Source organism: Mesoplodon densirostris, chromosome 19, assembly GCF_025265405.1.
Source record: "Mesoplodon densirostris isolate mMesDen1 chromosome 19, mMesDen1 primary haplotype, whole genome shotgun sequence".
NCBI lineage: Eukaryota > Metazoa > Chordata > Mammalia > Artiodactyla > Ziphiidae > Mesoplodon > Mesoplodon densirostris.
Window position 1 is genome coordinate 7,147,310 of NC_082679.1, and position 27,871 is coordinate 7,175,180.

The 27,871-nt window shown below is 49.7% G+C and overlaps 1 protein-coding gene and 1 pseudogene across 1 annotated transcript; one reads left to right on the plus strand and one right to left on the minus strand.

The window, feature by feature from the left end:
- The first annotated feature begins 5,289 nt into the window (after window positions 1-5,289).
- Window positions 5,290-6,048, plus strand: LOC132480966 (ferritin light chain-like; annotated as a pseudogene).
- Window positions 6,049-8,998: 2,950 nt separating this feature from the next.
- CPT1C (carnitine palmitoyltransferase 1C) lies at window positions 8,999-27,793 on the minus strand. The gene is made up of 18 exons (XM_060083884.1): window positions 27,653-27,793; window positions 22,614-22,753; window positions 21,201-21,372; window positions 20,968-21,069; window positions 20,748-20,885; window positions 16,081-16,158; window positions 15,740-15,847; window positions 15,551-15,635; window positions 14,908-15,103; window positions 14,611-14,793; window positions 13,805-13,910; window positions 12,212-12,328; window positions 11,326-11,490; window positions 10,948-11,082; window positions 10,162-10,314; window positions 9,614-9,727; window positions 9,410-9,502; window positions 8,999-9,178 (listed from the first exon to the last, which is right to left on the minus strand). The coding sequence occupies exons 1-18, from the start codon at window positions 27,791-27,793 to the stop codon at window positions 8,999-9,001; spliced, it is 2,406 nt and encodes an 801-aa protein (XP_059939867.1).
- Between the last annotated feature and the right edge of the window lie 78 nt (window positions 27,794-27,871).

Here is a 27,871-nt window from a genome sequence, read left to right on the forward strand (position 1 = left end):
AAAGATGATAAAATGGACTTCCCTGGCTGTGCAGTGGTTAAGGCTCCGCCTGCCAAGGCGGGGGACACGGGTTCAAGCCCTGGTCAGGAAGATCCCACATGCTGCAGAGCAACTAAGCCCGTGCACCGCAACTACTGAGCCTGCGCTCTAGAGCCCGTGAGCCACAACTGCTGAAGCCCGTGCACCTAAAGCCTGTGCTCCGCAACAAGAGAAGCCACCGCAATGAGAAGCGTGTGCAATGAGAACCACAGCAAAGAGTAGCCTCCGCTCGCCGCAACTAGAGAAAGCCCACGTGCAGCAATGAAGACCCAGTGTGGCCAAAAATAAAAATATAAATAAAGAAATTTATTTAAAAAAAGATTTAAAAAGATAAACATTAAAATTTCATATAAAATAATATCTGACAAATATGTTGTTATAAAGCAACCAAGAGGGCTCCCCTGGTGGCGCAGTGGTTGAGAGTCCGCCTGCCGATGCAGGGGACACGGGTTCATGCCCCGGTCTGGGAAGATCCCACATGCCGCGGAGCGGCTGGGCCCGTGAGCCATGGCCGCTGAGCCTGTGCGTCTGGAGCCTGTGCTCCGCAACGGAAGAGGCCACAACAGTGAGAGGCCCGCGTGCCGCAAAAAAAAAAAAGCAATCAAGAATAGTGAAATTATTCAAAGTATTATTGGGGGGGGTGAAAGTTTTTTCCTCCCCTGACATCAAATAGTTTTTCCACACTAATTCTCTGATTCTCCAACACCAGCTAGGTGTCTAGCAACTCAATTCAATTCTGACACTAACCCTCCAGAGTTAGCCCGGACCCCTCAGGTTAAGACCTCAGATGCTGGCTGCAAATGGGGTGCCCAGTCTTCCCCCACTGCTGCCCAGCCAACTACAAATTCAGGAGTTCACATGATCCATGCCTCTCAGGTTCAATAATTTGCTAGAAGAACTCACAAAATTCAGGAAAGCACTTCAGTTACTATTACTGGCTTATTCTAAAGAATACAACCCAGGAAGGGCCAAAGGGGAAAGACGCATAGATAGGGCGAAGCATGGGGGAAGAGATGCAGAGCTTCCATGCCCTCTCTGGGCATGCCACCCTCCCAGCACCTCCGTATGTTCACCAACTCAGAAGCTCAACAATTCAGGGGTTTTATGAAGGTTCCATTACCTAGACATGATTGAGTCAATCACTGGCCATTGGTGATTGAACTCAATCTCCAGTCCCTCTCCCATTCCCAAGAGGCCAGAAGGTGGGGCTGACAGTCCCAACACTCTAATCACTGCTTGGTCTTTTTGGAGACCAGGCCCCCTCCTGAAGCTACCTAGAGACCCCTCAGCCAAGAGCCATCTCACCAGCATACCAAAAACACTTTTATCACTGAGATATTCCAAGGAATATGGTCTTTTAGAAATTTTTAGGACCTCTGTGGCAATGAAGGGGCAAAATACACCACTTTGGCATAAGGATTATTTTGAACTGGAGGCAAATGAGAATCAACAGATGCAGAAAGAAGCCTTCTCAGAGCTACTCTTATCTGACTAAAAGCAGGAATTTCTGAGAAATAAAGACTTTCATAAATCCCCTCTCCCAGGGCAGGTTTTTTAAATTAATTAATTAATTAATTTTTTGTCTGTGTTGGGTCTTCATTGTTCTGCGCGGGCTTTCTCTAGTTGCGGCAAGCAGGGCCTACTCTTCATTGCGGTTTGCTGGCTTCTCCTTGTGGTGGCTTCTCTTGTTGTGGAGCACAGGCTCTAGGCACGCGGGCTTCAGTAGTTGTGGCACGCAGGCTCAGTAGTTGTGGCTTGCGACTCTAGAGCACAGGCCCAGTAGTTGTGGCGCTCGGGCTTAGTTGCTCCACGGCATGTGGGATCTTCCCGGACCAGGGCTCAAACCCGTGTCCCCTGCGTTGGCAGATGGATTTTTAACCATTGCACCACCAGGGAAGTCCCCCCAGGGCAGTTTTATGACCATGAAGAAGATGGAAAGTTGACACCAAGATGGGTCTTATCTTCCATTAGTTTTGCCCATATATATATCCTAGTCACTTTCCCACAACCTATCACCCCTAGCCTAAAACTTTTTCTTTTGTCACACTGCATCTCCACAACTTATTGTTCTTTGTTAAAAAGGTATATAAGCTCTCAGGCCTATCCACTTCTTTGGGTCTTCACTTTTCTATGAAGGCCTCCATATGCATACTTAATAATAAAACTTTTTCCCTGTTACTCTGTCTTTATCAGTCTAATTTGCAGGGCCCCATACACTGAACATAAGAGGGTAGAGGAAAAACAGGTGTGTTTTTTTCCCTCTCCTACACCAGGCATTAATGACAAAGACCAAATACTTTTTATTAAACCACAGTTATTGCTTAAAATATATAAAATTTAGATCCTTTTCTGATATATTACTGTAAAATAAATTCCAAATAGATCTTAGGAAAAATAGAAAAAAATTGAAATGAACTTTATTTGAGTAAGCCCTCTGGGGTAGATCTGTGAAACTCATCAAACTTCTCCCCTGAAAAGTGTTACTCCATGTTATAAATTGAATTGTGTCCCCCCCAAAATATATTTTGGTGTCCTAACCCCTACCCCTGTATCTCAGAATGTGACTGACTGGGAAGACAGTCTTTACCAAGGTAATCAAGTCAAAATCAGGTAGGGAATTCCCTGGTGGTGCAGTGGTTAAGAATCTGCCTGCCAATGCAGGGGACACGGGTTTGGTCCCTGGTCTGGGAAGATCCCACATGCCGTGGAGCAACTTAGCCCACGAGCCACAACTACTGAGCCTGTGCTCTAGAGTCGCAAGCCACAACTACTGAGCCTGCGTGCCACAACTACTGAAGCCTGCGTGCCTAGAGCCTGTACTCCACAACAAGAGAAGCCATTGCAAGGTGAAGCCCGCAAACTGTAACGGTTAGCCCCTGCTTGCCGCAACTAGAGATAGCTTGCGTGCAGCAATGAAGGCCCAACGCAGCCAAAAATAAATAAATAAATAAAATTTTTAAAGTGAGGTAATGAGAATGGGCCCTAATCCAATATGACTGGTGTCCTTATCTCTCAAAACAGCACTGCCAAAGCACCCTTAAAGGGTAGCTATTATCTCCTACAATCATGAAAGCAGGAGCTAGGGAGCTCCCACAGCCCAGTCCACAGCATGTGGCTGCAGGAGCACACAGACTTAACTGCTGGGGTACTCAGTTTCATTAGAGGCTCAATGAGCCATAAATCCTAGTGTTCATACTCTCTGTAGGTCCCTCCCTTTCAGTCTGGCCTAGTGACATGCTTTAACCAGAAGAATACAGTGGAGATGATGCTAGGATGGTTCCAGACCTAAGTTTAAGAAGGCCTGGCGGCTCCATTTTTGTACCCTGGGGAACCTTGGGCTGCCATAGAACAAGTCAGGCTGCCCTGTTGGAGAGAAACTTGTGAAATAGACCCCATGGAGAGGGAGAGTCCTGCCATCCCATTTCCCAGCTGACACTTCAGCTTGATGCAGTGACCAATGCCCAACGACCACAGCAAGGCCAGTGAGTCCAACTCGACCCAGGCATGAGCAAATGCAATGGCTGGCTTTTAAAACTGTGGCAAAAGACATGGAAACAACCTAAATGTCCATCGACAGATGAATGGATAAAGAAGATGTGGCATATATATACACAATGGAATACTACTCAGACATAAAAAAGAATGAAATAATGCCATTTGCAGCAACATGGATGGACCTAGAGTCCATCCTTACTTCATACTAAGTGAAGTAAGCCGGAAAGAGAAAGACAAATACCGTATGATATCACTTATATATGGAATCTAAAATACAACACAAATCAACATGACTATGAAACAAAAACAGACTCACAGATACAGAGAACAGACTTGTGGTTGCCAAGGGGGGCAGGTAGTGGAGGGAAGGATTGGGAGTTTGGAATGAGCGGATGAAAACTATTATATATAGGATGGATAAACAACAAGGTCCTGCTCTACAGCACAGGGACCTATATTCAATATCCTGTGACAAACCAAAATGGAAAAGAATATGAAAAAGAATGTAGGGGCTTCCCTGGTGGTGCAGTGGTTGAGAGTCTGCCTGCCGATGCAGGGGACATGGGTTCGTGCCCCGGTCCAGGAAGATCCCCCATGCTGTGGAGCGGCTGGGCCCGTGAGCCATGGCCGCTGAGCCTGCGTGTCCGGAGCCTGTGCTCCGCAATGGGAGAGGCCACAATAGTGGGAAGCCCGCATACAGCAAAAAAAAAAAAAAAAAAAAGAATGTATATGTGGGGACTTCCCTGGTGGTGTAGTGGTTAAGAATCCACCTTCCAATGCAGGGGACACGGGTTTGATCCCTGGTCTGGGAAGACTCACATACCGCGGAGCAACTAAGCCCGTGCGCCACAACTACTGAGCCTGCACTCTAGAGCCCGCGTGCCTCAGCTACTGAGCCCATGCACCACAACTTCTGTAGCCCAAGCACTCTAGGGCCCGTGCTCCGCAACAAGAGAAACCATGGCAATGGGAAGCCTGCGCACCTCAATGAAGAGTAGCCCCCGCTCGCTGCAACTAGAGAAAGCCCGCGCAGCAACAAAGACCCAACACAGACAAAAATAAACAATTTAAAAAAATAGAAGTAAATTGACATGCTGATATTCAGCCAGTAGACCATAACACAGAAAAAAAAGAATGTATATATGTATAACTGAGTCACTTTGATATAGAGCAGAAATTAACATATTATAAATCAATGATACTTCAAATAAATAAATTGTGGCAAAATACGCATAATATAAAATTTACAATTTTAACCTTTTTTTTTTAAATTTGGCTGCGTTGGGTCTTCGTTGCTGTGCGCGGACTTTCTGTAGTTGTGGCGAGCGGGGGCTACTCTTCGTTGCGGTGTGCGGGCTTCTCCTTGCGATGGCTTCTTTTTGTTGCAGAGCACAGGCTCTAGGCGCGCAGGCTTCAGTAGTTGCGGTGCGCTGGTTTAGTTGCTCGGCAGCATGTGGGATCTTCCCGGACCAGGAGTTGAACCCCGGTACCCGGCACTGGCAGACGGATTCTTAACCACTGCGCCACCAGGGAAGTCTCTGCCCTTCCCCCCCCTCCCCCGTTTTCTTTCAAGAGTTTAATAGAGTGCGCTCTGCGGCCCCGCCCCTGCGCCCCAATCTGTCTCTTGCTTCAACAGTGCTTGAATTCAACAGTCCCAGGGACGCCCCTTTGCTCCAGCCTCCCACCAGCCTCCAACCTTTTTTCCAGTCGCAACCTTCGAATCAGTCACTCAGCTATCCTCGCTCAATGGGACCAGCCAACACCATTTTGGGAGCTTAACTCCTTATTACCGATCAACCATGAGCTCCCAGATTCGTCAGAATTATTCCACCAAGGTGGAGGCCGCCGTCAACCGCCTGGTCAACATGCAACTGCAGGCCTCCTACACCTACCTCTCTCTGGTGAGGGTCCCCAGGTCGCCCCCAGCCCAAGTTCCCCTCAGCTGCGCACCTCCGGCCCTCTGCGCACGCGCTGGCCTTCTTTGTCCTGTTGGATAGTCAGAAGCAAGAGTGCGCATGCCGGGCCCCGCCTCCTGCTAACCGTTATTCCCGCCAACTCTTCCCGCAGGGCTTCTCATTCCACCAGGAGTATTTGACTCTGGAGGGCGTGGGCCACTTTTTCTGTGAATCGGCCGAGGAGAAGCTCGAGGTCGCCGAGCGTCTCTTGAAAATGCAAAACCAGCATGGCGGCTGCGCCCTGTAGGACATGCAGAAGCTGTCCCAAGATGAGTAGGGTAAAACACAGGACCTGGTGGTAGGGTAAAACCCAGGACGCTGTGGAAGCCGCTGTGTTCACGGAGAAGAACCTGAACCAGGCCCTGTGGATCTGCATGTCCTGGGTTCTGCCCATGCAGACCCCCACCTCTGCGACTTCCTGGAGAACCACTTCCTAGATGAGCAGGTGAAATTCATCCAGAAGATGGGCGATCACCTGATCGACCTCCGCAAGCTGGCTGGTCCCCAGGCTGGGCTGGGCGAGCATTTCTTTGAAAGGCTCACCCTCAAGCACGACTAGGAGCCTGCAGAGCCCAGCAGCCTTTGAGGAGCCCCTCTGGTGTCAGGGCTTCTGCCTGAAGCCCCTCTCTGAAGCCAGTAGGCAGCTTGTTAACCACACTGGAGCCCTCTCCCCAGCCATGGACCAAATGGAAACAATAAAGCTTTCTGCAGAAAAAAAAAAAGAGTTTTATAGTTTTAGCTCTTACATTTAGGTCTTTAATTTTGAGTCCATTTTTGTATACCATGTCAGATAAGGCTCCAACTTGGTTCTTTTGCACATGGATATCCAGTTTTCCTTTTGCACATTGATATCCAGTTTTCCTAACACCATTTGTTGAAAAGACTGTCCTTTCCGGCACTGAACGGTCCTGGCAACCTTTCCTACCAGGGTTTCTTTCTGGGCTCTTCTATTCCATTGTTCCATATGTCTGCCTTTATGCCAGTACCACACTGTTTCGATTACTGTAGATTTATAATAACTTTTGAAATCTGGAAGTGTGGGATCTCAAACTTTGTTCCTCTTTTTCAAGATTGTTTTGGCTATTCAGTGTCCCTTGAGATTCCATATGAATTTTAAGTTGGATTTTTCTATTTTGATAAAAAAAATCACTGGATTTTGATAGGAATTGCATCAAATCTGTAGATTGCTTTGGATAGTATGGGCATCTTAACGTTATTGTCCTCCAAGCCAAGTTTACGAGATGTTAACGAATTTTAATTACATGTGTGGCTCACAGTACTGGCTTAAACGTTCCTCAAAACACCACATTAGTTCACCCTATCAATATTATCACGTTAATCAGACTGGATAAACAAGAAGCAGGAAGTGCATTGGAGGTATTGATAAGATACATGCTGTCCAGGGGATGGGAAATAAACTTTACAAAGTTTCAGGGACCCATCACATCAGTGAAGGTTTTAGGAGCCCAGGCATCTGAGGAGTGGGCAGTACCTATGGCAAAGGGAAGGACAAATACTGCATTTTACCACTAAGAAAGAAGCCCACACTCTTCGCCCTACGGGCTCAGGCATCTTCAGGTTCTGGAGGAAGCATAGTCTACACTGGGAAATACTGCTCTGATCCATTTTTTGGGTGACACGGACTTCTAGCTTTGAGTGACTCCCGGGCCAGGAAAAGACCTGCAGTAGGTACAAGCTGCAATGCAAGCAGCCCTGCCGATTGGGTCATGGGACCCAGAAATATCTGTAGATTGGCAAAGATGTCACATACAGTTTCTGCCAAGGATTCTCCCGACAGAGAAAGCACAATGTCGACCCCAGGGTTGTGAAGCAAGGCCGTGCACCATGTTCCAGAGGAAATCCTGGTGTGCTACTGAGCCAATAGAGATGGAGGATCAGAACACAGGATATCACATGACATGCAGCCAGCGTGGTCCCTCATGAGTTTATTCTGTTGGAACCCCCAAGTATTTCACGGTGGGCGGATACAACAGTGATCCATCGGGAGGTGGATCCTAGATCAGGCATTAGCAGGACCAGAAGACACAAATAAGCTGCATAAGCAGATGTGTCAGACCCCCGTGACATTCACCCCCTCCCGCCCGCTTATGACTGCCCCCACTTATATTGGACAGGTTGGAGTGGGGAGGTGTTCTTTATAATCAGCAAAGGAGGGAAAAAGCTGAGCACTATTTTCACTCATTTAATTCTTTTTTTTTTTAAAGCTCAATAACCTTGAATTTAACTTTTTTTTGTCCCCCCCACCCCCGCACAGCACAGCACATGGCATCTTAGTTCCCCAACCAGGGATTGAACCCGTGCTCCCCGAAGTAGAAGTGCGGCGTCTTAACCACTGGACCGCCAGGAAGCCCCCTCCTTTAACTCTTTGTCATGGAATTTTTAGGCATCTACAAAAGTAGGACAATCTCTAATGAACATTGTAAATCAACTATACGTCAATTTTTTTAAATGACCAAAAAAAAGTAGGATAATATGATGAACCATCCCCATCCCAATGACCTTTCCCCTAGTTTCACTACTTATCAACTCGTGGCCAGTCTGGTTTCATCTATGCCCCTGTTGTACGCAGAACAATGGTTCCCCCAAAGATGCCCACCTCCTAGTCCCTGGACCCTGTGCGTGTGTTATGCTACATGGCAAAGGGGAATTAGGTCGCAGATGGAATTAAGGTTGCTAATCAGTTGGTTTTAAGATTAGGAGCTAATCCTGGATTATCTGGGTGGGCTCAGTCTAACTACAAGGGTCCTAAGGACCACAAGGGTCCTTAGAAGAAAGATGATGGCAGAAGTCAGTCACAGGAGGTATGACTAGAGAAAGCCACAGAGGGATGCAGCAATGCTAGCTGTGAAGATGGAAGATGGGGTCATAACATAGGAATGTGGGCAGCCTCTAGAAGTAATAAGAATCTGGGGGGATTCATTTAGGAGATGTCAACCTTTAAGTTTAGGGTGGGCAGGGACTTCCCTGGTGGTCTAGCGGTTAAGACTCTGTACTTCCAATGCAAGGGGGGCAGGTTCGATCCCTGGTTGGGGAACTAAGCACCCCCATGCCCTGCAGCCTGGCCAAGAAAATATTAAAAAAAAAAAGTTTAGGGTGGGCAGTTGGTGTTGCAGCTGAGCTCATGAGAGCTCGTGGGGTTGTTTGACTGGGATGGACCTTGAATGGTTGGGTTTGGTGTGACTGGAGCTGGGAATACAGTAAATTGGGCAGGTGTTGGGGGTTATAGCTGATGTGGTGATTGTAACCGGGAATTCATGGTGGGGCCTGGAGATGGATGGGAACTTTTCCCCTCCTCTACCCTGACCCTCACCTCTCCCATCCCTGCCCAGCTCGAGAGCACGACGGACACCACATCCCCAGCGCGCACATCTTTATTAGACCAGATGTGGGATTCCCAAACCCAAACAGGCTGCTTCTGTCCTCCACCAGCCCAGCCATAGAGACCTTCCCCCTAGTTCCTGGGGAGACCAGCTCCCCTCTGGAAGGTGTCAAAAGTTAGTGGCTGTCGTGGGTGCCCTGGAGCCCCTGGTATGGCAGTGGAGAGGGTCACGGCTGTGCCCCGAGTCCTCCTCCCCTAACCCTCTGCGCTTAAGACGCTGCCCCTCCTGGAAAAGGGCGGCCACGTCCAACAATGCATCCTCGATGTGCCGCCCCAGCCGGTGGGAGTCCTGGAGGGAGAGATGTGTCACGTCCAGCAGAAGCTGGGAGAGGAGCTCCCAGGGGCTGAGAAACAAGAGGGCTGAGGTCCCTGCTCCTGGGTCTGAGGGATGAGGGGTTTGGGTATTAGGACTCCTGGATCATGGGATGGTCGGGAGCTGGGAGTCTGCACTCCTAGGCTGTAGGAGAGCAGGGAAGTGGGAGTCCTGAGGGAGGAAGGGGCGGGGGTGGGTTAGTCTCACCGTTCTTGTGCTTGATTTTCTGCTGGAGATGTGGAAGGTGATCACATCATCCCCCATGAAGATGTAGGAAACACCATAACCATGGTCATCAGCCTTGACAGGAACAGAGTGAGGGCAACAACATAGCCCCCGGTCCCCCCACCCCCCGTAGGAGTGCGGACGCCCAGCCCCCTCCTCCCTCCCTCAGGGCCCAGTTCCACTCACAGGCCCGAATCCACCACCAGAGGAAACATAGTCGGGGTAACTGTGGACGTCGAACAGGTGGATTTGCTGAACGGGAATCTGGCTGGTGGCCAGCTGCCACTGCTCCGAGCGAACCTGAGGGACAGAAGTCGGTCACGTGTGCAATAAAGACAAACTGACCATAAGTCCGCGCCGCCTTGGCTGAACTGCCTACTTCCCTTAAATCTGTGCCGTTCGGCCCCTCCGCTTCCTGACGTCACCCCTCTTTCCTTCTCCCAGAAACCGCCCTCTCTCCTTGTCCCCCTCCCCCAACTACGCCCCTCTCCCTTTCAACCCCTGACCCCGCCCCTCTCCTCTCTGGCCGCGCCCCTCGCGTTTCTTTCCATGACCACGCCCCTCTTTCCTGGCCCCTTTTTCCTCTCCGCTCTCTCCCTTTTTTCCCCCGGGTCTCTCTAACTCTCTCCTCTGCTGATACCTCCATTTTCCAACATCACCCTCCTTGCCTGGAAGTGCCTCCCTTCTCCAGGGGTTTACCACTTCCCTCTTTAACCCTTTCCCTGCACCCCAACCTGGTCCAGGAAGGGAGACTGCAGGTGGAGGAATTGGGACACGATGTAGAGAGCAAAGAGGTGGCGATCGACCCCCTGTCCACTCATCGCTGCCTTCAGCAGAGCTTGGTGCTTGTCCACCGCCAAGCGGAACAGGGCGAGGCACTGTGGGTCCTGGGGTCCCCGGGGAGGTCACAGGTCATGGAAAGACAGGAAGTGGGCTTACTGCTAAGGCCTGTCACACCCCCGGCCTCAACCCAGCTTGCAACATCCCTGCAAGGCAGAGATATCAACTCTGTTTTGCAGAAGGGACACAGGCCCAGAGAGGGGAAGTCACTTGCCCAGGGTCACACAGCAAGGCAGAATCAAGTGGATTCCCAGGGCTGTCTGACTCTAGGGCCCAGACTCCTTCCACTGAACCACAATACTTTGTAAGTTGGGGGGAGAGGGAACAGAGGTGCCTGGGGGGTTCTGAGCAGAGAGGTTATACAGGGAACATGAAGAATGGTACAAATGAAAGGCACAAGGTCACACAGAGGTTAAATAAAGAGACCTACATTGTGGAACCAGGGCTTCCTCTTGGGTGCTCCCCCAGTGCCCTCTGTGTGACCTCCATTAAAGCATGTATCACACTGTGCTGAGCTACCTCTGTCTCCCCCCATCAGTGAGCTCCTTGAGGTCAGAGACCAGGCTTGGTTCCCTGTCCCATCACGGAGCTTGGGTCTGAGAAGGTGCTCCTTAAAAGTCTGTAAATGTATGAACGAGTATGTGGAAATGACTGAAGCCTCAAACGAGGCCCACACCCACCGTCTTCTCTTTGTCCTCCATGGCTCTCACAAAGTTGCAGGCCTCCCTCGTGCAAGAACGCACCGTCTCTGTCCGCCCTTCCAGGAACAAGCGAGTCATGGTCGACTCATAAGTCAGGCAGAATTGACCCCTGTCCTGGGGACAAGGAGGAGAGGAGCCTGTCAGCTAGGCTCAGGAAGTCTTCACGGACTTGACCCACCTCTGTCTGGACCTCCAGCTCCTCCTACCCATGGACATGTGATTGGGAGAGAGAAATCAAGATGGCGGACTCACCATGGCAATAACCAAGAAGTCATTAAAGGGGGCAATGCTGTGGGTCTTGGGGGCCCAGGTGAACTGAAGTCCTGAGAGGGGGTGGGGGTCGGGAACCCAACTGACCCGAAAGTAGGCCAGCTGCAAGGCCATCTGGATGAAGCTGTCTGAAGAGAGCTGGCAGCGTTTGATGAAGCTCTTGCCGAAGTGGGAGAAGGGGAAGACGTGGCAGTCGATGTTTCCAGACAAGGTCTTGGCTCCCCTCAGGGCTAGAGAGATGGATAGATGGATCTGCCAGAGAAGGAGGAGGGAGGAATGGCCAGGGGTTACAGATAGGGGTAGGTTAGAGCTGGGAATGGGGCTGGAGGTGATGGGAATGGGGTGAGGCTGGGTGGAATATGGAAAAGGGGACAAAGAAGGGAATAGAGCTGAAGGGCTAGGTTAAAGATGGAGCTGGGGCTGGCAGTGAAGGTCAGGATAGGATTGGGGTTGGGGATAGGGACAGGATGGGGAATGGGGTTGAAAATGAGGACTGAATTGGAGCTGGGGATGGGGGTGGGATTGGGTATAGGATGGGATATGAGTTAGGGTTGGGTATGGGATGGGGTCAGGGTTGAGGATGGGGTTAGAGTTGGAGATGGAATTGAATTTAAGAAGAGCGATGGAGTTGGGGATGGAGATGAGTCTGGGGTGGAGATGAAGTTGGGTTTGAGTGGGGCTAGAACTAAGTTGACGTTGGGGATGGAGATGGGATTGGGGTTGAGCGTGGGGTTGGGTGGTGGGATGAGGGTTAGTGTGGGGTGGGTTTGCATTTGGGGTTGTGGTTGGGATGGGGTTAGACTGAAGATAGGGTTGGGGTTTGAGGTTGGGGCTTTTTGGGGAATGGGGTGTGAGTTTGGTGTTGGGTTAGGGATGGGGTTGACTTTTCAGTTGAGATTGCAGTGGGGATGAGGTTAGAGTCAAAGCCAGGAATTTGGGGACTTGGAAGAGAGGCCTAGAAACCAGGCCTAACCTTGTCTGGAAGGTCCCAGTGCAGCCGCTGGGGCTGGGGCAGTGAGGGGTCAGGGTGCCCCTTGCAGTGACCGTCTGCCGCGTAGCCCAGCTGAAAGCATTCTGTGGCCAGAGTGAACTGCGTACAAACGGAAGCTGTCAGAGTCCTTTCCTCCCTCTGGACCAAGGGACATCTAACCAGGGACCTCTTTTCTTAAGTCCCTTCTTAAAGGGGTCAGGGACAATCCTTGAGACACAGAAACCTCTGATGCTCACAGGTGGGTTCTTGGGGTCATACTCATTGAAAGCAAGGCTAATACTAATACTCAGTGCTTACTGCCCTTGTACTTCTGACAGGTGGATAAAGAGTCACCAATGGCTGCCCCAGCCCTCCCAAGACAACCCCCGCCATGACCCGAGGACAGGAGAGAGAAAGCTGGGCAGAGCATGGGCTTCTAGGGGTCAGCACTCCTTCTGATTGAGTGGTACCCATGCCCTGCTGATGGTTAAATGTTTTAAATCAGTCCTGATGGAGCACCTACTACGGGCCAGCCTCCCACTTAATTTCTCCCTAGAAAGAAGGGATTAAGATCCCCATTTTGACATTAGAACTAAATGAGGAGAAGAACCTCTCACTTATGCCTTCGAGTTTCCATTTCTCTTTATCTTACTCTATGTGACATCTCTTTGTTCAAAGTCAATATGCAGAGATGACAGATGACAGGCAGTGTCTTGAGGGTCTGAGGTTAAATTGAATTGAGAGAGTCATTTACCAATATAATCAAAGGCAAATTCCCATTTTATAAACAATAAACAGGCACAGAAGACTCAGTGCTTACCTGGGGCTGCTCTCAAGATCTGGAAGCAACCTCCCTTCCCCTCATACATGCCTGATCCGCACCCTGGATCCCAGCTAACCCCTCTCATGCAACACCACGGAAGACTGGGAAACTGGTGGGGTGCAGACACCATCCCTTATGATTTAGGTACTAAGTGAAATAGAGAAAAGAGAGATGCTAAAGTTCTCAGGACTGGAGGGGAGCTTAAAGATAAAAGAAAATCCAACCTTTGCACCTGATGAAGCAGAAACTGAGGCTCAGAGGAGGGGAGTAACTTGCTGAAGGTCACAAAGCAAACCAGAGCTGGGAGATAGGTCTGACTCAGTGTGAGTATGATATGGTTGGTCACACTCTGGTCTCAGAGCATTCTGGATTCTTATTCTCGCTCTGCAACTTCTGGCTCTGTGACTCTGGGCAAATCACTTCCCTTCTCTGAGCCCCGAATGCCCATTCATCAAAGAAAGGTCATAGGGAATTCCCTGGTTGTCCAGTGGTTAGGACTCGGCGCTTTCACTGCTGGGGCCTGGATTCGATCCCTGATTGGGGAACTCAGATCCCACAAGCCATGTGGCACGGCCCAAAAAAAAAAGAGAGAGAGAGAAAGAAAGGTCATAATCCCAGACACCCTTTTTTGCTGCGGGGCAACCCTGGTCTGGTCTCTGCCTCTCTCTGAGCCTCCGTTTATCCTCTGACCTTAAGGCGCTGGAGAGGAAGGTCTCTGGAAATGGGGGGGGGGGTGTGGCAGCCCCCAGGGTGGGGCCGGCCAGCTGCCATACCTCCCACATGTGTCCTGAGATGGGGCAGTCAGCCCATGAGTGCTCCACGCTGAGGCCCAACTTCCCGTTGGAGAAGACAATTAAGGAGAAGGATTTGTCAAACCAGCTGCGGGGGGAGAGTTCAGAGTATTCACCAAAGAGGCCAGGAGGGACGTCGGGGGGCTCTCTGTGAGAACTCAGGGGGTTTCCGTGGGGAGATCTAGGAATCAGGGATGGGGTCCTGGTATGGGGAGCTCTAAGAAGGTGGAGGTACTGATGGTCTCTGAGATGTGTCTCAGGTTTGGAGAGTTCAGGGCTTTTGAAAGAATGTGATAGAAAAGGTTCAGGGTTTACGGGTGCTGAGAGCTTAGGCGGACTCTCCCAGGAGCCTCGGAAATCAGAGTGGTGCCTGGTGGGCATCAAGGAAGTTGTCTGAGGGTCTCTACGTAGGCGGGGTCCCAGGTGTGAGGTCCTGGGCTTGGGGTGCCTGCATTAAGGTCTGAGGATTCCATGGTTTGCAGTTCTGAGTCTGAGGTCCTCAGGCTTGGGGTCTAGCTGCAGGTCTCAGGGTCTAGGGGTCCCAGGTTTGGCATTTGTTAATCCTCAGATCTGGGGTCACTGGGTCTGAGATTCTGAGTCTTGAGTCCCAGGTCGAGAGTTTCTCAAGGTCTGAGGGTCCAGGTCAGGGGTTTGGTGGTCCTTAGATCTGCAGTTCTGTATCTGGGGTCCCAGGTCTAGCGGTTATCTGCTTCAGAGGTCCCCAGGTCTCAATGCATTGGGTCTGGGGTCACAAGTGGGGTGGGATCCAAATCTCCAGGCTGACTCACCGGTCGTGGCCCCTGCCGGCCAGCAGGGCGTGGGCGTAGGCATCTAAGGAAGCTGCGGGATCCTCCCTAGTGAGCCCCGCGGGCTCAGAGTCGAGTGATACAAAGAAAGCAGCCCCTTCGACGGTCTCCAGGGCCTCCTGGGCCTGGGTCTTCAGGGACCTCCGCACCTGGGCCCACATGTCCCTGTTGGGGGAGTGCCTGAGTTCCAGCTGACTCTCTACCCTGCCCAGCCTCCACCCGGCTTGCAACCTCAAGATGCTGGCTGGGCCTCCGGGCCCCCAGATCTGTGACCCTCACCTCGGAGCAGCAGTCAAGGCCGCCAGATGCTCCTCGTGGGGGCAGGCAGGAGAGGGGTCGTCCAGGATTCGCTGGAACTGCTGCTCCAGGGCCCGCGGGGAAAGCAGGCCGCTTTGGGAGTGGGTCCCCACGCGGAAGAATCGGCCCCGGTGGAAGACGGCCACATGTCTGCTGTCACGGAGGTGGCGGATGTGGTCTAGGGGTGATACATTATAAGAATACGTGCTCTGTGATGACCTAGATGGGTGGGATAGGGGGCGGGGGTCCAAGAGGAAGGGGATATATATATACATATAGCTGATTCACTTTATTGTACAGCAGAAAATAACACAACATTGTAAAGCAGTTATACTCCAAAAAAAAAAAAAAAAAAAAAAAGAATAACGACCTTTATTAGGCACTTTACCAAGTGGCTTGCACTGTCTGACACACTCCTTTAATCCTCACCACCCTAGGTACCCTTATTATCCCATTTTAGAGAAGAGGAAACTGAAGCTCAGAGAGGGTAATAATTTGCTCAAGGTCACACAGCTTGGGAGTTACAGAGCTGGTATTTGAACCCAGGCAGGTTGGCTCCAGAGAGCATGCTCTTAGCCACTACACTGTTCTGCCTCTGTCAGTGAGGAGGGGAGGGGGGGCTCACCTTTGTGGACCCCGGGAATTCGCGTGGTGTTGAAAATCTTCTCATACTGGGCAGAGCACAAGGGCCGCATTCCCATCAGCAAAGTCTGCAGGAGGTCATGGGCCCATGAACTGCTTCCCAGGACCCACGTGGCCTCAAGGTCTCAGAACCACAGCCTCTGTCCCCAGCCCGCGGGGGCAGCCCTCTTACCGGCAGGATCTCCTGGCGGTTCAGGCGGTGGCGGTACAGGAGGAGGGCGTGGACCGCGTTCCCCGCACGGGCGGCCTGCACGGGAGTGGGTGTGACATACAGGAAGTCCTGCGGGCCGGTCCAGGGGATAGCAAAACGTCTGGGGTCAGGTTTGCCTCTGATGGGGGCACTGACCCCAAACACAGGTCTTGATCCCAACAGAGGCAGGATGGTGAAATCCAGATTGTGACTGAGGTCACTGACCCTAAACCCCACATTCTACCCAGACACCCCAACCCTAGACCCCAGGAACTATGAACCCCATCCCCGCCCGGTTCCTAACCTCCTTCTCCCCTTCTCACCATCATATAATAGTTGCTATTCACCATCAGTGAGTTCCGGGAGCGCAGGTACACAAATTCTTCCCACCAGTCACTGACCTAGGAGTGGGGCAGAGAGACACACAGCTGCGGTGGCTGGGGTCAAGGTACGGGGGGTGAGTGGGGGAGGGGAGCCCCCCAAGATTGCTATGTCAAACAGGGAGGGTGGAGCTCAATGAAGGAGGCATCAAGATCAATAACTAGCAATAACCTAGAAGTCCATCGATGGGGGATCAGTTAGCTAAACCATGTAACCCTCGTGTTATGGAATACTTCACAGCTGTTAAAAATAAGTTACATCTGGGCTTCCCTGGTGGCGCAGTGGTTAAGAATCCACCTGCCAATGCAGGAGACACGGGTTCTAGCCCTGGTCCGGGAAGATCCCACATGCCGTGGAGCAACTGAGCCCGTGCGCCACAACTGCTGAGCCTCCGCTCTAGAGCCTGTGAGCCACAACTACTGAGCCCGTGTGCCACAACTACTGAAGCACATGCGCCTAGAGCCCGTGCTCTGCAACAAGAGAAGCCACCGCAATAAGAAGCCCACGCACCGCAACAAAGAGTAGCCCCCGCTCACAGCAATTAGAGAAAGCCCGCGTGCAGCAACGAAGACCCAATGCAGCCAAAAATAAATAAATAAATAAATTTTTAAAAAAGTTACATCTATATTACTGACAGAGAATGAGCACCAAGACAGGCTGCAGAGTGAAAAAGGCTAGGCACACGACAAGATATATGAAACTATCCCATTTTATTTAAAAAAATACTACTAAGGCCCAACCTGTCCACCAAGTGGATGAATAGACAACCAAAATGTGGTCTATCCATATGATGGAATGTTAATATAAAAAGGAATGAAGTTTTAAGTCTTCGGGGCTACAACATAGATGAACCCTGAAAACATTATGCTAAGTGAAATGACTCAGACACAAAAGGACAAATAGTGTATGATTCCATTTCTATGAAAAATCTAAAATAAGCCAATTCAGAGAGACAAAGTAGGACAGAAGTTACCTGGGGTTTTGGGGAAGTGAGAATAGGGATATTTTGCTTAGTGGACACAGAGTTTCTGTTTGGGATGATGAAAAAGTTCTAGAGAGAGATAGTAGTGATGGTTACAAAACACTGTGACTATACTTAGTACCACTGAATTGTACACTGAAAAATGGTTACAGTGACAAATTTTATATTATGTATATTTTATTTATTTATTTATTTATTTATTTATTGCGGTATGTGGGCCTCTCACTGTTGTGGCCTCTCCCATTGCAGAGCACAGGCTCCGGACGCTCAGGCTCAGCGGCCATGGCTCACGGGCCCAGCCGCTCCGCGGCATGTGGGATCTTCCCGGACCGGGGCACGAACCCCTGTTCCCTGCATCAGCAGGCGGACTCTCAACCACTGTGCCACCAGGGAAGCCCAATATATTATGTATATTTTAATCACAATTAAAATTATATATGATATTTATGTTTTATATATAATATGAACTATTAATGTGTTATATATAACATATTACTAAATACTTTAAAATTATATGTTATAAATAAAAATTGTATACTTAAATATATGTATATATCTCCCTGGGTATAAATATATGTATATAAACACTCAGAAAAGACTCTGACCAAAGTGTTTCTCACAGGCAATGGTGAGAGAAACAAGAATTAACGGGAGGTAGTCAGAGAGGACTTGAATGTTTTCTAGATGCTTTTCTTTCTTCTATGTCATAGAATCGCGTAGAATCTATGAAGATATACATGTTTGCTTGTGTCTTAAAGTTGATGGCATCCTACACTTCCTTACACTTAGACTAGGCAGGATGTAGTTGTCATTCCCCGGAAATGTGCAACATCTTCTGGAAAAATCCATACGTTTCCAGCAAACGGTAGAAAAGTTCTATATATTGACCTAGCCAGGGGTTATCTGGTTATATGCATACATAAAACTTCATTAAGCTGTACATGTAAGATTTGTGTATTTTACAATACTATATGTATAATATTGTGGAATTCCCTGGCTGTCCAGTGGTTAGGACTCTGCACTTCCACTGCAGGGGGCATGGGTTCAATCCCTGGTCGGGAACTAAGATCCTGCATGCCCCTGTGGCCTGGCCAATAAATAAATAAATAAATAAATAAATAATTTGTACCATTATATGCATATCATGTACCATTTTTTTCAAAGAAAAGCCTCACCAGCATCAAAGCTTGCTAAAGTCTATGACTCAGAAGAAAATCCTAGAGATAATTGTGGAGCAAGATTTTAACTTCCAGGAACCCAACTGTTGGGATGGGAGGTCGGGGAGGGGTGGGGCAGTAGGGGCGTTGGGGAGGTGGCGATGAATCAGAAAATCTCCAAAGCAAAGCAAAAAGTAATCTGGTTTTTTTTTTTTTTTTTTTTTTTTTTGCTGTACGCGGGCCTCTCACTGCTGTGGCCTCTCCCGTTGCGGAGCACAGGCTCCGGACACACAGGCTCCGCGGCCATGGCTCGCGGGCCCAGCCGCTCCGCGGCATGTGGGATCTTCCGGGATCGGGGCACGAACCCGTGTCCCCTGCATCGGCAGGCGGACTCTCAACCACTGCGCCACCAGGGAAGCCCATGTAATCTGGTTTTAATAAAGGCCACCTTAGTGCACTGCACCAATGGCTTTAGGTACATTATAGGATCTTTCAGGAAATGCTACATTGTCAAGGTTCTTGACAACACAGAGGATGAAGCTGTGCGGAAAGTAGGAAGATACGGACAAGTCTGAGTCAAAAAGCAATTGAAAAGAGAGATTCTGAGTGTGAAAGTCTTAGGGATGCTTAGGCCAATTTATTACAGTTTACATTTCCGTTTTTCTGAGCTTGCTTGGGAGTGATAGTTGATACAAATCTATGTCTAAGTAAGTCTGAGCTGTTTTAACGTATACAGTTGATTCTCATTACTCGCGGTCGTTATGTCCTGTAAAGTGGCAGTGAACGCTGATGAGCGAACACTGAGCCATTGTTCCAAGGGGAAATCAGGGTCAGGTTCCTTCCAGCCCTGTTCCATCTCAGCTGGGAATGTGCGCATTGGGCAAGCCAAAATTTTTGCCATCCTGCGCATGTCTGTGAATGACTATGAAAGTGCCATGAATACTGATTTGGGGTTACAAATACATTTTAGCAAGTCGGCAAATCTGCAAATACAGAATGCATGAATGAGGATCAACCTATATAATAAGTGATAAGAAAGCACTGTGTTAGACTTTAGTTCTTTTCCCTTAGTTGTCCATAAGATAATGGTGTATGTTATAACTGGCAGTGCCTTAGACATACAATGAAATATATATAATATGGTGTGTATATACATTATTTATATATAATAAACAACACATATTTATATAATTTATATATTATATAATTGCTATATTATTTATATGTGTGTGTGTATATATATATATATATATATTTTTTTTTTTTTTAAGAGCAGAATCTGGTCCAAGGGCATGAAGGGAAAAAAAAAACTTTAAAATTAAGGCTTGTTGGGCTTCCCTGGTGGCACAGTTGTTAAGAATCCAACTGACAATGGAGGGGACACGGGTTCGAGCCCTGGTCCAGGAAGATCCCACATGCCGCCGAGCAACTGGGCCCGTGCGCCACAACTACTGAGCCTGCGTTCTAGAGCCTGCGAGCCACAACTACTGAGCCTGAATGACACAACTACTGAAGCCTGCGCGCCTAGAGCCCGTGCTCCACAACAGGAGAAGCCACCGCAGTGAGAAGCCCGTGCACCTCAACGAAGAGTAGCCCCTGCTGGCCGCAACTAGAGAAAGCCGTGCACAGCAACAAACAACCAAAGCAGCCAAAAATAAATAAATTTATGAAAAAAAAACCCCACTAAGGCTTGCATAAAAAGAATGAAATATTGCCATTTGCACAACATGGATGGACTTAGAGATTATCATACTAGGTGGAGTAAGTCAGAGAAAGACAAATGTTATGTGGTATCACTTATATGTGAAATCTAAAAAAGTGATACATCTGTCTCCTCTTCCTACCTCCACCTCATCACATGCTGCCTGACAGATATTTGTGGCTTCCTACGGAATGGGAGGCCTGGAAGCCGCTTACAGGGTGACTCGCTTACTGGTTCTATGCCTCGGTTTCCCAAGGATCTCAACTCAGAGTGCGTTCTAGGGCTCTAGCTCCTGAAATCATAGTAGAAGCCAGTTTGGCGTCTTTGCCCAGACAGGGGAGAGGAAAAAAGAACTGGGGGCGGGGCTTAGAGACTCGGCAGGCCAGAGGAGGGGCTGAAATGTTGGAAGGGGCCCGGAATTCTGGTTTAAATATTGGAGGGTTGGGGGCCGAGCTGTGGATGTGGGCGGACCCTGGAGGCGGAGCTTAGATTATTGAAGAGCCGGGCCCAGAATGCGGGAGCATGGGGGGACGGGTTCCAGAATATGGGAGAGGAGGGAGGAGCTCAGAATATTGGATCCATCTGGGGCTGGGTTTAAACTATTGGAGCGTGGCGGGGGGGGTGTTGCTCAGAATGTTCTCATGTCTGGAGTGAAGCTCCAATCTCCGCTGGGCCTGGGGGTTGTGGGCGGGGCGTGGGGCGGGGCGAAAAACTGGCAGGGTTAGGAGGGCCGGCTCAGAACCTTTGCCTATAGGATGCGGTACTCACATAATTGGACGCCCACCAGGACTTGAGCTGAAGGTACCACTGCAGCAGTGACGCCTGCAGCCTCAGGAATTCCCGTGCTAGGGCCGCGGTCCAGTCGAAGTCCTCGTCGGAGAGGACGGGTCGGACAGACTCCAGATACTGAGGGGCAAGGAGGGGAAGACGGCAGGTCACATCCCACTGCTCAGCAGCCTCCCGCCCCACCCCCGGGTACCTGGCCCACCTTGCGCACGGTGTCCTGCACGGAGGGCACAGGCTGACGCGGCAGGGAGCGTTGGTAACTGAAGAGCATTGGGTGGCGGCCGGAGAAGATGCGAACCAGGGCCTGGCGGAAAATCAGTGGTTCATTAAACTCCTCACTGCAGCCCGGCAGCCAGGTGTTGGGGGTAGCGGGGTGGCAACCCACAGAGAGAATGGGGCAGAGAGAGTTTGAGCAGGGCTCTGCCCCTCCCGTACCAGCCAGGTCTTGGTGCGTGAGGACATGGCTCCGTGGGGTTGGAGGAGCCAGCCGTGGTAGGACAGAAGTAGCCTCAGGGCCACGTGAAGCGTGAAGATCAGAGCTCCCCATAGACACGAAGCAAACAGCGCAGCCGCCAGGACGCCCCGAAGCCTGTGATGTTGTCCACCCCTGGGGTGGGGGGGTAGAGAAAAAGAGTATAGGCCTGGGCCTCCTGGCCTCAGAACACCCCTCCCCTCCAGCCCCACCCAGCGCCTGGCGTTCTTAACACTCTCTGACTCTGATCTTTTAGCTGTTGGAGGAATATCCTGTAGCATTAGAGTTGGTCAGAAAAAGTCCAGTTTCCTCATTTGTGAAGTGCTAGGTGTGAGTTTTTCTCGGTACACCCACCATCTCCTCCCAGGACTGCAGAGACAACAAGTTTCTAAAATCATTTCCCATGGAAATTGGCAGGTGCTTAATAAATAAGAGCTGGTATTTCTATTGAAATATACCAGGTCAAATTACACTGTAAGGCAGTGGTTCTCAATGTGTGGCCCTTGGACCAGCAGCATCAGGACCACCTGGGAGCTTGTTAGAAATGCACATTTCTGGGCCCCATCATCTCCATCTCTTGGCGTTCAGGCTAGCAATCAGTGTTGTAACAAGCCTTCCAGGTGACTTCGATACAAACTCAAGTTCAGGAAATGCTGGTCTAAAGATACAGTAAATCAACATGTTTACAAAGTTGCAATCAGACAGGCTGTGAGCAAATCCCACCTGGAGGACTCAGGGCGAGTCACTTCCCCTCTGTGGGTAAATCTAGCCTTCCTAGAAATTTCTACGTCTGATCCTGGATCTGCCCTTTGAGGCCGTCTGCACAACGTTTGAACCTTCTTCCCCAGGAGGACTAATCCAAGAGTTAGAACCTGCCACTTCACCCACGTCTGGTTTCCAAACCTTCCCCAACAACTATAATAATTCAACCACTCCCATTTAATAACCCCCTAGTACTGTACTGAATATTCCACATGCATGATTTTGTTTAATTCCTCCAACCACCCTAAGAAGCAATTATTATTATCCCCACATTACAGGTGAAGACCCTGACACCAAGAATGGTGAAGTCTCTTGCCCAAGACTATACAACTGTACATTAGCAGAGTTCATACTTCCATTAGTATATATAACCATAACTGGATATTGTCTAGTTTGCCACCATCCCCTTTAGCAAGAAGCAGCCAGGATGGAAAATGTACAGAGACAAGTGAGGAAATCACCTCCTTTTAGTTGAGTCTGTACCTTTATTTATCTGAACCCAAGTAAGTCACAAGGGTTACTTTTCTTTAACCGGCATACATGCTGATAGAGAAACTTACTGGGTGGAGGGAAAGGGGATTAGGAGGTTACTGGGCTGAAGTGGGAGACCTCACCAGTCTGGCAGCAACTCTTTGATTTTCTCCATCAGTCCTAAGGAAGGATCCAGCTGGAGGAACCAGGCAAGCTGGATTGCACTGAAGAGGAACAGCCAGCTGAGGGGGCTAGCAGGGAACACACCAGTGAGAAAATCGTTCTGCGGAGAGGAAAGGGCACCTATTCAATCAATTATCCCATCTGCTCAGCACCATTCTTAGATGTTGATTCAGCACTGAGCTGGGTGCACCAGATGCCGTGGGGAACAGACACATCTGGGTCTTGCCCCCAGGGAGGTCAGACCAGAATGAAGTGAGTACTAATGGCGACAGGATAGGGCAGGTTGCTCAGCCTGAAGGAGTCAGGGAGGGCTCCCTGGAGGAGAGGTTACTCCCAGGCAGGACCCCGAAGGTGAAACTGTCAAAAAAGCAAACTGGTATCCCATATATAGCAGGGTCCAGAGCTCAGGAGCTGGCCATGGGATGACTGAGGAATGAATGAAAGTGTTGGGTAACTAATCAGACTCCCAGGGAAGCATGCTAGAGTTGACTAACATTTCTTTTTTAATATTGATTTATTTATTTTTGGCTGCGTTGGGTCTTTGTTGCTGCCTGCGGGCTTTCTCTAGTTGCGGCGAGCGGGGGCTACTCTTCATTGTGGTGTGCGGGCTTCTCATTTTTGTGGCTTCTCTTGCTGAGGAGCACGGGCTCTAGGTGCGCAGGCTTCAGTAGTTGTGGCTCACGGGCTTAGTCTCCACGGCATGTGGGATCTTCCTGGGCCAGGGCTCGAACACATGTCCCCTGCATTGGCAGGTGGATCCTTAACCACTGTGCCACCAGGGAAGCCCCAAGAGTTGACTAACATTTAATGAGCACTTACTACATGCCAGGTGCCATTTGCAAGGCTTAACTCCCAACAACCCCATGAAGTTGGTACTAAGATGTTCTCTTTTTACAGAAGAAAACACGTAGGTTCAAAGTCACACAGAGAGCATGGTTAAGCCAAGATAAGAGCTACTGTTGGTTTTGGTATCACCACCAGGGCTCAAGAAACCACTCCCTCTCCTCTTCCCCCATTTTAATGACCAAGAAGGCCTCAGAGATCATGGTTTAGACCTTGGTCTCTGGAGTCCCCACCCTCTGGGTTCAGATCTCTGCTCTGTCACTACCTAGTAGAGCGACCACAAGCAAGTGACTTTACTTCTCTGTCTCAGTTTCCTCATCTGTAGAATGGGAACAATCCCAGTACTTGGCTCATAGGGCTGTCACAAGGGCTGGATGAGGAAATATTCCACAAATGCTTACTGCAGTCCAACAGCAGTGACAAGACAGCAAGATTCCTGCTCTCATGGGGGATAGAGACAATACCTACATAAGTAAAGGCTTTAGTGAAGTAGGTCAGATGACGAGAGGTGCTATGGAGAGAAATAAAGCAGAGGGCTTGGGGTGGGGGGAGCAGAATGGTAAATTGCATAGCTCATAGCCACTGTAGGTGCTCAGTAATTATTATGATGATCCCCTCTGTTGCTAATCTACTTCTCACTGGAGATGTAGTTACTTGACAGTCTCCCTTTGGCTTGGCAGGAAAAGGTTACTGGCAAATGTGGTTATTTTTGTTGTTTAATTTTTCTTTTTAAAAGAAATTTTCAGTTCTTCTATCTAGGGCTCTGTATTGCAATAGAACAGGGGCATCCTAATAACAGGAAATGTCTCCATAGCACTTCCCAAGTACAAGGAGCATCATTAAATTATTTCGTTCCCCTGTCACTCGGTAAGATAGAAATTATTATTATCTTCATCATATGGGTGAGGAAACTGAGGAGATAGGAAGTTTGAAGAACTCATCGAAGGCCACATGGCCAGGAAGTGGTGGAGGTAGGATTTGAACCCAGGTTCCCTGGCTCCAGGGTCCACTGTCAATCACTTAAACCATCCGGGATGCCTTGTAACCCTAAATGCTCCAGGATGAACCACAAGGTACCGAACTCTGAAGTCTGCCGTATCTCAGAACTTCATGTTCATTTGGAAATGATTTCAGATGACACTCAAATCTCCTGCCAATGAACCACCCACTAAGTGCCGGATGCCGGGCTATATGCTTGGCCCAAGTGACCCACTGTCCATAATTCACAACAGCTCTTTTGGCATAGATACTGAGATCACATTCTAGAAAAGCACCCCAGGATAGTGGGGCCTCAGCATGGACTCCAGAGCCAGACTGCTAATTCTAGCTCTGCCTCTACTTCTGCATCTTAGCAGCTGTGTGACCTGGGAAAAGTGAAAGCACCCCTCTGGGCTTCTGTTTCCCCATCTGTAAAATGGGACTAATGATAGGCTTACCTTAGAAGGCCCTAATGGGACTTCCCTGGCAGTCCAGAGGTTAAGACTCCACGTTACCACTGCAGGGAGCGTGGGTTCGATCCCTGGTTGGGGAACTAAGACCCCACAAGCCGCACGGCACAGCCAAAAACAAAAAGCCCTGATGAGGACTAGATGAGCAACAGAGTCAAAGGGCTTGGTTGGTACAGAGCCTGAGACACATTACTACCTAGTTTGATTTTAGAAATGAGAAAGCAGAAGCTCAGAGAAGCTACTAACATGCTGGAGGCTACACAGCACCTACGTGGCACATAAGACAAGAATAGCGATGCTGGAGTGGTCACTTCTGTGAGCCAGGCCTTCTGCTAAGACAGCTAATGCTTACAACAATCCCTAGGCAGGGACTGTCAAGGTTCCCATTTTTTAAGTGAAGAAAGTAAGGTTTAGGGCTTCCCTGGTGGCGCAGTGGTTAAGAATCCGCCTGCCAATGCAGGGGACATGGGTTCGAGCCCTGGTCCGGGAAGATCCCACATGCCGCAGAGCAACTAAGACCGTGCGCCACAACTACCGAAGCCCGCATGCCTAGAGCCCGTGCTCTGCAACAAGAGAAGCCACCACAATAAGCCCATGCACTGCAATGGAGAGTAGCCCCTGCTCACCGCAACTAGAGAAAGCCAGCACACAGCAACAAAGACCCAACGCAACCAAAAATAAATAAATTAATTAAATAAATTTTTAAAAAAGAAAAGGAAGTAAGGTTTGGCAATGAGTCTATGGAATTACAGCTCTGGCATTGCTGAGGGCACAGCCCCCATCTTGGGACCAAGTTCCAGGAGCTACGGGTTCAGGGTGCTTCCTGGGGTCCAAGACTGGAGAGGAAGGATGTGAGAGCTCCACGTGACCATCAGGGAGAGAGGCAGCTATGTGATAGAAAGGCAAGAGTTGTCATTATTACAATTATCAATTAATACTAATATGAGGATCTGGTGGGGGCCATTGGCAACAGGTGACATGAGTCAGAAAAGAGCTTCAGAGGTGACTCAAATACAGGGGTGACAGTCAAAATATTCGACACAGCAACACCCGTCCAAATCCATCTATAAGCATAGAAATCAGAACAGTGGTTGCCTTGCAATGAGGGTGAGGTAGGGAGTGCTGTCTTGATGGGGAGTTGGTTACACAGGTATTGTACAGGTTACAAAGATATTACAAAATTCAAGGACTGTACATTTTTAAAAATCTGTGCATTTTTCTGTATATAATTAGATCTTAGTTTAAATGTCTTTATGTATATATATATAAATGTGTGTGTTTAACCACAGGTTAACATTTTAGCTGCTGGGTTGGCCTGAGGTGCAGGGGCTTCCAGGGGCAGGGTCTCTCTGGGGGTTTGGGTTAGTGGCTATTTACTCACTGGAGCAGATACATCTCTATTTTAATAACCATTTTAACAACCCATATGGCCATAGAAGTGTGATCCACCCTGCTCAAATGTCTCAGCTTCCAGAGATCCTCCTGGGCTGCCCCCTGGTTCTAGTATAACACCTCCATGCTCCCTCTTCCCTGCCTGCTTTATCTTCCTCCATAGCACGACACCACCTAAAATACTCTATGGATTGCTTATTTATCTTCTTTATTGCCTTCTCCTCCAGCTTGATCAAGAGCTCCATGAGGGCAGATCTGTCTGTCTTGCTCCCTGCCGTGTCCCCAGTGCTCCAAACAGTGCCAGGCCCTTAACAGAGGCTCCACAGATGTTTGGTAAATGACAAACAGTGTTATAATCTAAAGCTAACACTTACTCAGCACTTGCCATGGGCCAAGCACTTGGCTCAGTGCTTACACGTAAGAGTTCGTTTAATCCTCGAACTTGTCCTGTGAGGGTGGTGCTCGCATCACTCCTGTCTCACATGTGGGAACCGGAGTCTCAGAGCAACACGCTTGCCCAAGGCCACACAGCTGGTCAGTGGCAGAGCCAGGATTCAAACCCAGTCCTGGCAGACCCCACAGGTGTTCAAGACCTGTGTTCACAGAAAGAGGGTGTGACCAGCAGGGAGACTCCATACGTAGATGGTGCCAGAGTTCTAGAACCGGGGAGTCTCGGGCTGACGTGGGCTCTGGGTCGATGTGGGCATTCTAGGGCATTCTAGGGCAAGGAGTTTGTCTTTTCTAGAGCTGGGGCAGCAGGGTTTGTGGTGATGGGTAACTAGAGGATACAGACAGTGGAGGTTCACATCTCAGAACCGCCACATACTGGAGAGGGTACTGGAGGTTCACAGCAGGGGCAAGGAGGGGCCTCTCAGAGCCAGTGGCTAAGGACTGTGGGAAAGGGGGGCCTTCAGGATTGGGGTGTGGGCTACCCAAGATGTTGATCAGGCCATGGGGTTCTGGAATGGGAAGCACCTTGTTTAGAGGTAGAGATGAAAGGGAACGGTAAGGGGACTGAGTTCTAGAAAGTGGGGTGGAAGTTGTGTTTGTGGGTGTGGGGAGAGTGGGAAGGGCTTCCAGGAAGTGGGTACAAGAGGTGAATGGCAGTTCCCAGTAGGTGAGGTTGAGGATCCCGGGAGTGAGCCATAGAGAACCCGGAAATGGCTTTAAGGGGTCCTGAAGTAGACACCAAAATTCCCAGAAGGGGTGACAGGATCCCAGAAGTGGGACCACCAGGATGCCGGAAGGGAGCCTCAGGCATCCCGGAAGCAGGGAACTGGATTCTCGGAAGGAAACCAAGCCGCAGCCCTCCTCACCCAGAAACGGGACAGATGCCTTTTCCAAGAGCGCAGTCCGGAGAGGTAGATCTCCTGCAACATCGGGGCACTGAGCTCCACTTCCCCCGCGTCCGAAGTCAGCGACGGTCGGAAGCCCACGGCCTGGTGCGCTTCAGCCATGTCCCGCTACAGCCCTGGGAGGAGGACAGAGGGTCATTCTCCAGGCCCCCAGCCCCTTCTCCACAGACCCAGGAATAT